The 12,333-nt window shown below is 40.5% G+C and overlaps 1 protein-coding gene across 1 annotated transcript in view; it reads right to left on the bottom strand.

Moving 5' to 3' along the window:
* The window catches only part of SLC5A9 (solute carrier family 5 member 9), a 34,239-nt gene extending 23,400 nt beyond the window's left edge, over positions 1-10,839 (bottom strand). Inside the window, exons 1-3 of the mRNA XM_063427782.1 lie at positions 10,602-10,839; positions 9,601-9,745; positions 5,521-5,592 (exon numbers count right to left, since the gene is read on the bottom strand). Of these exons, the coding sequence (XP_063283852.1) occupies positions 5,521-5,592; positions 9,601-9,714 (186 nt within the window). The 5' untranslated portion in view covers positions 9,715-9,745; positions 10,602-10,839. The remainder of the gene's footprint in view (positions 1-5,520; positions 5,593-9,600; positions 9,746-10,601) is intronic.
* Between the last annotated feature and the right edge of the window lie 1,494 nt (positions 10,840-12,333).

Here is a 12,333-nt window from a genome sequence, read left to right as displayed (position 1 = left end):
GCTCAGCTGGAAAAACAAATTTATATCCTGGACAGGGAAAATAGCTGCAATTAAAATGATAATAGTCCCCAAATTGCAATACCTATTCAGAACTCTACCCATAAAAATACCATCCAGATTTCTACAAGAGGCACAACAACTACTCTTAAACTTTATATGGAATAAACGGAGAGCAAGAGTAGCGAAAAGCACATTATACATGCCACGCAAACAAGGGGGAATGGGAGTACCCAACATAGACAGCTACTACAAAGCAGCAATCATTAGCCCCATACTGGAAGCCTGCCACCGGAGTCAACCAACTCAGTGGATGACTTTAGAGGCGCAATCTGCTGATAACATACCCCTCAATATACTAGCATGGCTTCCTCGACACAAGAGACCAGACATGGCCAAATTACTCCCAACCACAGCCCTCACCCTATCAATATGGGACAAACACTGCCGCACACTGGGCTGGTCACATAAAATATCGCCCGCCATACCTATAAAAGCACTCTCCCATGTGATACCGAACTTCAACTATGCTCTATGGCACCGGAATGGTGTGACACACCTACACCAGTTGCTTCAGGGAAATGCACTTAGACATTTCGGGGAACTATCATCCTCATACGAGCTGCCACGGATGGCTTCCTTTTCCTATAGGCAGTTACAATCCTGGCTCAACAAACAAGAATTGACAATAAATGATAATGTAAAGGGGCCACAGCTGACGAGGGTAGAGAAAATATGCTCACGTCTCTCAACCCCCAAAAAACTGATATCTGAGCTATATCAAACAATGCATCCCCCAAGAGACCTCGCAAAACTCTCCTTTATTGTAGCATGGGAGAAGGAATTTGAGTACACCCTAAGTGCGGAACAATGGGGGGAGATCCTCCTAGCACATCCCTCGCTTTCTAAATGCACATCCTATATGGAACTGTCTCGAAAAATCTTATACCGATGGTATCTGGTGCCTGCACGCCTAAAAACATCATACCCGCAAGCCTCAGACATCTGCTGGAGGTGCCAACAACACAAAGGCACAATGCTCCACATCTGGTGGAAATGCCCCTCACTAACGACATTTTGGGACGATATAGCCAACATTATTCACGACAGCACAAAAATACTGTTACCTCGCACACCAGAGCTATACCTCCTTCAGCTCTTTCCAAGTGGTATCTTACGCAAGCACAAATACTTAATATATCACATACTTCTGGCTGCACTCACAGTCATTAGCAGAAACTGGAGATCTACCACACAACCCCTAATATATGAATGTATCCAAACAATAAACATGACTAAACGTTACGAACTCGCAACAAGAGGTTTAGAAAACACAAAACAACAAACTTGGTCACAGGCATGGGAAGCCTGGCAAATGTATATAGACAATAAAAGCCACCCCAAATGAGAGACAGTGATAACAATCTACGGATCGACAGCTGTGCCCCTCTAATTATGATCATGTAAACAGAAATGCACATTTGAACGGTTATGAGCTTTGACTTAAACCTGGTTGTGATAAAACTTTCTCCATATATATGAGAAGGGCTAAAGTTCCTGCAAAAGAAATACCAGCAGCCAATCACCTGGGACACCTAACTCCCCCTCCCTTCCCACCTCCTTCCCCCTTTCTTCTTCTCAACTTCCCCAACCACCCCAAGGTTACCCCCTGTTGATTTTCTTAGTGGTACGCCAGACATTAACTTCTTGAGCTTTATAAGAAGAAAGTACCCAACTGTCTGGGCACCCTAGAGGGTTAAAACGAGGGCTCCTTGAAACCATGAGATACCCAAACAAGCGGATACACAAACTGTACTTACCAACCAACTGTTCAAGTGTTGCACTTGTATACCTTTGTGAAGTGATGTTAATTGAGTTGAATGTGAATTGTAAAAAGCCGATCAACACCCCACATCCCTCTTTTTCTTCTGTACCCCAAAAAAACTCAATAAAAATTGTCAATGATAAAAAAAAAAAACCCACTTCTTCATAAAAGCGTATCAATTAAACTGTTAATAGCTCCCGACTGATTCCTCTCTTGCAACTGTCACTAGTCTAATACTATCCTTACCTTTTGTGTCGTTTTACCCCACTCCCTCTAGCATGTAAGCTCATTGAGCAGAGGGCCCTCAACCCCTCTTTTCCTGTGTGTCCAACGTGTCTGGTTACAACTACATGTTTGTAAAGCGCTGCGGAATTTGATGGCGCTATATAAATAATAACATAAAAATTAACAACTAGCAACTCGGCAGCAGTTAGTAACATCACGTGGGGATGGGGCCTGCAACATAGCAGTTGGGCCAGAGTTCCCCTGTACCCCCAACCATGGTTATCGGGTGGTGAACATTACATTAAAAACATGGAGTGGATGGATCACTATGGGTAGTGGTTGGGGGCTTTAATATTGATAAGGCAAAACCTATTGTCCTTGTCCCCCACCCCAGCCACTGCATGGTTTACATCGCAGGGTTAAGAGCCACTAGAGGCGCTTCCTTCATTTTCATGGAGTTTGACTCAATGAAACAACGTTTGATGTCCTCACACTTTGCATGAGGATGTCCAGGGTTTTAAAAATACCCGGAAAAAGATAAATGTCAAGAATGTTTTTAACCCATTCAACAACAGCAGCAGGCGGGGGTGTGGACGCACACTCTATTGTTGGGAATACAGTTTTGCATTGCTAACACTACAGTGTTCCTTTAAGGTTGTATAAACCATTCAGACTCACAGCATTGCCGAGTTCATCTAGGACAGAATAAAAACCTATACTGGTTTCTGGAATGCATGACAACTCACAGTAAGCAAGATGTTTTGCAATGATTAAGCACATTAATCTAGACACGAGAGCAGATTATCTCAGTATGTTCTGCTTCCCTATCACCTTTAACTTTGAACCGCAGATACAGTAACCATTCTGTGTTGTAAACAAAAAGCTAATAGGGTTTGCTGGAATTAGCAAAGGATTCACTGGAAAAGTAGCACAGTTGAATTTTTTCCTAGTCCAATATTTACAGATCTACAGGAATTAGAACGTGTACCCATTCTGGCGGTTTCAGGGTTATTTACTAAAAGGAGTATGGACATGAATTCAAAGTGAATTTCAAACTTAAGGCAGAAATAGACAAACAGAAAGCACAGTGGCCTTGGATAAACTATTTAAATTTGGCTATGTTGGCCTAAATGTTTAAATCCATTCTGAATTCACTTTGGATTCATGGCAATTATCACTTTTAATTGCATGGTCAATGAATTCACACAGCTCTTCCACAGCCATACTTCACCAATCTCTAAAGCTAAATACAAAAACCCAACATCACTGTTTAGTAGATATACAACCAAAGAAACCATGCAGTATTTATATATGCAATTTTTCATTTTGGTATATTCAAAAACAGCTTGCAAAATCTGCAGTTCTCTTGTCTGTAGCCCTTCCAAGCCCTCCCCTTCTAACCACGCCCAGACTTTCTGTGACTGTCCAATCACAGACTTCCCAATACAGGTGCTCTGGGCAATTGCTGCCTCTTTAGTTTAGCTCCAGTGAGCTAAACAAACCAGGAAGTAAAGGGACCAGTTGTCGGACAGCCAGGTAGGTGTAAAAAGTTAATTTATAACAGTGCCAATTTCCATTAAAATTTGCACTTTCTCTAAAATGAAAAAAATAAATGTGACACTCTTCACACATAAAACCATCAGCAAGCCACGGTGCGTTAGGTGTGTGGGATACTTCGAATCCTTTGGGGCCTATAGACCTTTGTGAATCAGAACCACAACAACATTATATTTTCTAAAAAGCACTGGACCCAACTGTCTTAATTGCAGCAATCCCTACATTCTTCTTTTGGGAGCTTTTGGTCATTATCATTTTATTAAACTAGTAGACTTTTAGGTTGCCTTGAGTTTCATTTATGTATTTTTTGGTATGCAACTACTTGGGGCTGCTAAACTGCATATCGTAAAGACCAGGTAAGCTGGGTTTATGGCACATATAAAGCCAATCTATAGAAAGCAGTTACAGGTTTTCCATGTCTCTATACAAACCACAAAGTTGGAGTGGAAGCCATTCGAATAACAAAATCCCTCTACATACATATGGCCTACCCTATATAATCAAACCAGAACATTACATAACACCATCTCTACAAATACCATTCAGGATGGGTGGGGAAGTACACATTTAAAATAAATACAAATGTATGTGGGTGTCAATTTTTTAACAATTTTGACTTTTTTTTTTTGTAATTCTTTATTTTTCAAGTGACAGAATTGACAAGCACATGAGTGTTGTGCAAAGGTAATGCATGGGCTTGTGCAAAAGCCAAAGTTCAAACATTTCAACTGTTATATCATTATACAGAAAAGTTTGTAGAGAAAGGGTTGTCGTCTGGTGGTGCAACATTAGTGTCTTCCTATGCGGTTCTGTTCTGTCAAGTTTTTATACAATTAAACAAAACTAAGCAAGTTTGAATGCAATTTAATTAGCATTGGAACAGCAAAAGAAGCAGAAATTGAAGGTTAGAAAAATAAAAAAAAATTAAATTAATATTAAGGGTTAAGTGTGGTAGAGAGGCTCCATATGTTGGAGTCTTCAATGGGGTTGTAGGAGGGGTGGGGGAGTGAATAGGCGTCCCTGACCTTCGTGGTGTGCGGCCTTTTGGTGTTGACCATTTGGATTTTTTAAATGCTAAATTCATAAATTCTACAAAAAGCTGATGATTGCATGAAGTAATATCCAATAATTGAATTAAGAGTTGCACATTGGGATTTTGTATGTCTCGTGCTCATTTGTGTTTAAGTACACCCTAATAATGATAATAACCCAATACATCATAAGCATTTCGGTCAACCTCGGCAAACTTTGGACTGGTAATGGTGGATCAGCAGTTGGGAGTACTCACCACCGAGCTATCACACAAAGAACATCATAGAGGCGGAACAGGTGATCATTTAAAGAAAATAGCTGAAAAGTATTATTAGTCCAACTCCACATTGCATTAAACGGTGCCAAAGGGCAGAAATAATATTTACATCTCTGCAACCCACCCGAAAAGAAAGGGTAGGAATGAAAACCATTATGGAAAAGGATTCATGGCTGAACAATGTGAGCACTGGACATTGGAAGCACAAAAACATCTACTGTTTTTACAAGAAGTACCATAGAAGCCAAAAAATACTCACACGTAAATACAGCCAAGCAAGTCCATCAGTAGGTGTCTATAAACCTACAACCACAGTTTGGGAAATCTGTCACTGAGGTATTCGGTCCAGATAGGACATTGGAGTAAGAAGGAAATATGTGCATATGTAAACTTGGATTAGATCATAATGCCTACTTCCCATGTAGCCCAGTGTGGAATTTCCATTAAATCACGTGTAAACCCAGTGTGGAATATCCATGAAATAACTCACATTCTATAAACTACATTAAATCGTCCAAAATATCATGGAGACAGGACGGATTCAAATATTTGAATGACAAGCATGACTCAAGGTTTTTTTGATACACAAAAAACACAAAAAACTTACAGGCCACCATGTCATTGATCTCCCAGCAAGGAAATATCCCCCGACTGTTCCTTTACTGGCACGTACAGAAGACTGAAACAGATACAAATATACAAGTAAATACATAGTCCTTCCACCCATTAACCATAAATTCAGCACCACCATGGTTTTAAGGGCTCAGGTGTTACAAGTGGATAGTTCATTAATCCCAGGTTCAAGGTTAACGGTTTCAACTCCATTTTAGAAACATTGTACAGCTTTTGGTTCTTCTATTCAGTATGTTTATGCTATAGTCTGTATCGTCTACATCTCATTCCCTTTATTAGAATAGGAAGAATACTTTTAGCTTGGGAAACTTTTCCATTTCGGTTACAAATTTCTGTTTGAGATATGATCAGGAACTAACCAAAAGGCTGAGATACTGGGTTATTTTTTGTCTAGCAATTCCATAAATATACAGGGTAATGTAGACATGGACCCATTGTTCAATGTGTATAGAGGCTGAGGGATGGGGTCCAAAGATAGACATTTTATTGTCTAGGTTTTCTACATCTCTCATGCAGAAAGGAATGTTTGCATTTTACTTAATGTCCTTGTGGGGGCGGGTTTTTCCAATATACTCATAGTATACATTTCCTGGCAGTGTATAACATGGAGCATTTAAAGCAGTTCCCAAAATGTGTGCCCCATAAAATGTTTCCCAGATGCAATGCTTGTAGCACTGGGAAACATTTCTCCTGAACAGGGTCCCGGTTGGGTACCGCGGCCCTTTAAGATGACGACAACCGGGCCCCTGTAGTGTCGACAGCCTGTCATTTCCACCCAGCTTCATACATTGAGACAGCGTAGGAGGGAGCAGCCGCAGAAGCAGCATGAGGGGAGAGGAGCACTGAGAGTTGCTCCGGACCCCTCACTCCCACCAAGCGATCCAGTACTCCAAGCAAGTCACTCTCCTTGACACAAAATGTAAGCTAACTGGAGGGTGGCTGTAGATATAAATATATCACATGTATTTGTATCTGGTGTGTGTATGTGTCAGTGTATGCATCTGTGCGTCAGGATGTACATCTGTGTGTGTTTTTATGTCAATGTGGGTATATGTGTCATGGTGTGTGCATGTGCCAGTGTCGGTCAGGGTGCATGCATATGTGTGACACACACCTCTAATGAGTCTGGAGAATAAAGCCCTGTTCTCTAAAACCAGGCATTCAACAGGTAAATCCAAACACCCTTGACAAAATCTAAAGAGTTTCTATAGGAGAATCTTGAAAACACCATCTGTTTGTGTATATTCCATATACAAATTTATAAAACCTTGTTTTTGATTGTAATATTCTGTGTGCATTGACGCCAAATGCATAGGATCTATATATACACACAAGTTCATTCCTTTACAACACTTTACTGATTAATGATGTTATTTATTAGCATTGATAACTTCATGCCTGTTAATGTGTCCGTCCCCTCACACATTCTTAATCTGTTCTAAGATAACAGCTGTCATTTAAAAGGACTGATGGAATATTAACAATCTGGTAAACATAGCATTGCTGTCAAAATCGGTAGAAAGTCCAGATAAATGAATAAAAATGGGCATGGCATACCAGTTTCAAAAACATTATGTGCCATTCTATTAGCATAGGTTTGGTATGATGTTCTGCCCAATTCAGTTTCAGATAATGTGCATTACATTAAGTAGATACATATTTGTATTTCTAATGCTATAGTTTTTAACTACCTATTTTAGTGTACATCCCTGTGACAAAAGCACCTTCGTCACTGGGATGTGGAGAGGCCTGCTTGCCAGCCTCTTGCCCTGTGACTATGGCCCCTGGGATATAAAAACCACTATTTGGGCATATTCAATTTTAAAGGCACTGTTACTGCCCCTTGGACTTTTAACTGGAACAGATTCAAACATGTGGCGGCGGCCATCCTAAATTGTCCAGCAGTGTTTTGCCGTCGAGTGTATGGAACTGTTTTGGGCATGGGACCATGTGCACGGTGGGGCAAAAATAAGACTTCCAGAAAATTCCTGAACCCCTGAACTGATCTGGGTGATTTTTGTATATGTTGTATTTTGGGGTACTTTTTGGGGTTCGTAAAAATGTATGTTAATTGAGTTAGTCCATTGTCTTAGTTAATTGTATCACAGGCAGAGGGGAGGGCTTGTGTGCTGTATGTGGGAGTGTCGGACATTGTTGTATTGTTCTGATTGGTTTGTGTGCCTGTGTTCCATCAGGCCCAGGGGGTGTGCCTCTGGCCCGAGGAATTGTATAAATTGTGAGTGCTGGCTTGCATTAAACAGACCTGTTCTACCCTTCATGAAGTCTTGGCTCATGTTTGGGCGATTGGAGAACTACACTCTGGGGATTGCTATAATCACTATACTCCCCAGAGTATAATCACTAGCACTTGTAAGAGCTATTCCCGTTCCTGTTTTGCTCTCTGGACTAAGGACAGGTTCACCCACTGGAAGCTGCTGCCCGGTCTTGGGTCCAGGGTGGGTGGAGGATGGCGAAACCCCAACTAAGCTGAGGCGGTTCGTGGGGTTTGCGGTGGTTATGGTGTCGAGTGCGGTGCTGATGGTCCTTGGCGAGCACTAGGAGCATCCTTTGACAGAGGCACCCAGTCAGGGTGGAAGGCGTTCCTTCACAATCCCCACACCTTACCTTTCAGCAATCACAACGCCAGTCTCCATGGTGCCTTTTTGGTATAGATTATCTCAGTCAATCCAATGTTTTCCCATCGAGATATAAGCGAGGCTAGGGTGCTTGCATGGCAAAATGCCACGCTACCACAATTAAATAGTCTTTATGAGACCATCTCATTGAATATCCAAGCTCAACCTGGCTATAGGGACGGAAGCAACTCTTCAGCCTGTCAGGGAGACATGTTAACCCACTGCCATATCTGCTAAAAATGTTTTCAGTTGCACGGCTGAACAGACCGAGACATGGCACCAATACAACGTTTCTATAGAGTCCCTTTAAAATTCACCAGAAAAGTGGTACATATCAGTTCTCATGACTTTTTATGAAATGATTGATAGTCCTAAAAGATTACCAGGGAATGGGATCATAATCTTTCAGATCAAATGGAAAAAATAAGGGAGTCTGTACAAAACAAACAGCAGGGCAACCACACATCCCATTGCCCAAAAATCAAACCATTTTTTCCTAGTGGTTTTGGCTGCAGTTTTTCTTTTCAAACATTTTAACCAATCACATTGTACAAGTCCTTAAAGGGGAGATTCTTAGCACCAAAACAACTTTAGCTTAATGAAGCAGTTTTGGTGCCCCTGAAGTAGCTGTGCTCAATGCTCTGCTATTTAGGAGTTAAATCACTTTTGTTTCTGTTTATGCAGCCGTAGCCACACCTCCCCTGAGTGTGAAAAAAAAGGTTAATTTTCAATCAGATCTTGCAGCACAATGTTTACTTTAGTAGTTTTTTTCCCTCCTGCTGTTAAACTTTAATCACACATAAATGGTTCTAGCGGGCTATTAATAGAACAGGAGTTAAGAAATTCTAAATTAAAGGGACACAAAGCATCAAAACAACTTTAGCTTATTGGAGTGGTTTTGGTGTATAGATTATACCCCTGCAGTGTAATTGATCAATTTTCTGCCATTTAGGAGTCAAATCACTTTGTGTTTGATTAAAGCCCAATTAACAGAGCAGGAAAGAACATCTAAATTAAACACACTGTGCTGCCACATCTGACACAAATGAAAACTGTTTTTCAGCCATGCAGGCTGTGTGAGTCACAGCCAGGGGAGGTGTGGTTAGGGCTGCATAAACAGAAACAAAAAGTAATCTAACTCCTAACTGGCAGATAATTGAACAGTGATACTAAAGGTACATTAACCGTACACACAAAAAAAACAAAAAAAAAACATTTTATTAAGCTAATGTTGTTTTGGTGCTTTGAGGGTTTTTTTTAATAGAGAAAGCAGTTTGTTAAAAACAATTGTGGAATTTTTTTTTAGCAGAACAATAATCTTTTATAATAGGACACATATTATACTCTGTTTAAAACCCAATCAATCAATGTGAAGTCAATAACTATCGTTTGACAAGGAAATAATCGGACTGGCTTACCCATATCCCAACTCCAATGACGAAGGCAAAATAAATAACCACTACGATAATGTCTGGCACCTCGAACTTGGCCGGTTTGAGACCTATTGGTGGAGACTCTGTGACACCTTCCATTGTTTCTCTCAAACTGAAGTGCAGTTGGGATCTGTTGCCAAGAAGTGTTATATCTCAGTTACTCAATAACTCAATATTAATAGCTAACAGGTTTTATCAATAGCTTCGCAGGTATTTGACAATAATTGATTTAACTCATCTATCAGATAATACATACAATGAGTTTTAAGGTTAGATGTTGATATATAGATAGACTGCAAAACAAAAACAAACAAAAGAAAAACAAAAATCACATAGAAACATAGAATGTGACGGCAGATAAGAACCATTCGGCCCATCTAGTCTGCCCAGTTTTCTAAATACTTTCATTAGTCCCTGGCCTTATCTTATAGTTAGGATAGCCTTATGCCTATCCCACGCATGCTTAAACTCCTTTACTGTGTTAACCTCTACCACTTCAGCTGGAAGGCTATTCCATGCATCCACTACCCTCTCAGTAAAGTAATACTTCCTGATATTATTTTTAAACCTTTGTCCCTCTAATTTAAGACTATGCCCTCTTGTTGTGGTAGTTTTTCTTCTTTTAAATATAGTCTCCTCCTTTACTGTGTTGATTCCCTTTATGTATTTAAATGTTTCTATCATATCCCCCCTGTCTCATCGTTCCTCCAAGCTATACATGTTAAGATCCTTTAACCTTTCCTGGTAAGTTTTATCCTGCAATCCATGAACCAGTTTAGTAGCCCTTCTTTGAACTCTCTCTTAACTCCTAGTACCAACATGCACACATATATTAACAAACCAGCAAATATCCCATTTAGCCAGTGGTAGAGACTGTATAAAGCTTAACATATTATATAAGCAGTACATTCTAGTACAGGATCTTCTGAACCTATAAGGGGTTCTGAATGTGATTTTCAGCGGTTAAGACATGGATTTGTTCTTACCTGTATCATGTGTTGGACTTTACCAGGGAAAGGACTTGGTCCCAAATGTAATTCAGGTGCAAGAACGTAACTGGACTCTAATGGTTCTCTTGAAAGGGTGTGGTAACCTGTTGAACTGGATTGCATAGAGATACCACATATACTTTAAATTTTAATTCAGATACTGGGCTGGTACTGTGGTCAGTTGCCTAAGGCCAGCTATTCACCCTGCAAATCCAGTATTGAAAAATAAGGTGTATACAAAAATAATACATTTAAAAAATACACTTATTCAGTCTCAGATTTCGATACAGAAAAAATAGCTGTAATTTTACTGCACTAAGTTTTGTGGTTTCTGGCCCACAGAGGTTAACAGATTGACTGGAGGGGGAGAGGGGGACATACAATTGTTCTCTTTTTCAGCAGCAGGAACTATATATTTTAAAAATGGTTTACTTTTCAATTGTTGCAGTAAAATCTGCTCATAGTAACAATTAAAGGACCACTCTAGTGCCAGGAAAGCATACTCGTTTTCCTGGCACTAGAGTGCCCTGAGGGTGCCCCCACCCTCAGGGACCCACTCCCGCCCGGCTCTGGAAAGGGGAAAGGGGTAAAAACTTACCTTTTTCCAGCGCTGGGCGGGGAGCTCTCCTCCTCCTCTCCGCCTCCGTTCCTCCCCGTCGGCTGAATGCGCACGCGCGGCAAGAGCTGCGCGTGCATTCAGCCAGTCACATAGGAAAGCATTCATAATGCTTTCCTATGGACGCTTGCGTGCTCTCACTGTGATTTTCACAGTGAGAATCACGCAAGCGCCTCTAGCGGCTGTCAGTGAGACAGCCACTAGAGGATTAGGGGGAAGGCTTAACTAATTGATAAACATAGCAGTTTCTCTGAAACTGCTATGTTTATAAAACAATTAGTTAACCCTAGCTGGACCTGGCACCCAGACCACTTCATTAAGCTGAAGTGGTCTGGGTGCCTAGAGTGGTCCTTTAACAATTCATACCATGAATAAACACGGGCATAAAAAAGTTGGCAAGGATAACACACCTCTTCATTCCTTGGGATCGCCAATGGTTTTGTATAAAATCCTATTTGCTGCACAAAATTGAAAGAAATATACCGGTACATATAAAAAAAACAAAAAACGAATTCACTAAACACCGAACTGAAAACAAATTGTACATATTTGGGCTAAAATATCCAAGCATCGACTAGAAAATTGAGTTCAGTCAGTTCAAAAAACTTGAAATTCTGTATTCACTTTTCCCCAAGATTTACTAGGTCCTGCTAAGACAAGTCTTTCAAACAGCAGCTTAATTATAGATAGAGACTGCAATGCATTAACTTGTGGTTTATTTGGAACATCCATAGGTGTATATACAAAGCTACAGGGCTTTCAGCTGACTGATTAACTCTTGTGTTTCTGAAAGAGCAGAATGCATTTTTTCTGTATCTACTTTATAACTCGACATGAAACCTGACGTTTTAGGTGAATAAAAGTCTGTTTAGTTAATGATGTGTCTAAGCTAAGCATGAGAATGTGCCCTCTGCCTGCTAAAATGGTCATTAATATTCTAGGCCAGGCTTCCCCAAACTCCGACCCTCCAGATGTTGCTGAACTACAAGTCCCATGATTCTCAGCCTATCTATTTCATTCATAGTTTGAAGAAGCCTGTTCTAGGCTATTCATTATGCATGCAGAATATGTGTGATGTCTTACCTGTACTTGGGCTGTGCTCAGGGCCGGACT

This window comes from Pelobates fuscus, chromosome 7, assembly GCF_036172605.1.
Source record: "Pelobates fuscus isolate aPelFus1 chromosome 7, aPelFus1.pri, whole genome shotgun sequence".
Classification (NCBI taxonomy): Eukaryota; Metazoa; Chordata; class Amphibia; order Anura; family Pelobatidae; genus Pelobates; species Pelobates fuscus.
This window is presented reverse-complemented; position numbering and strand designations above follow the sequence as displayed.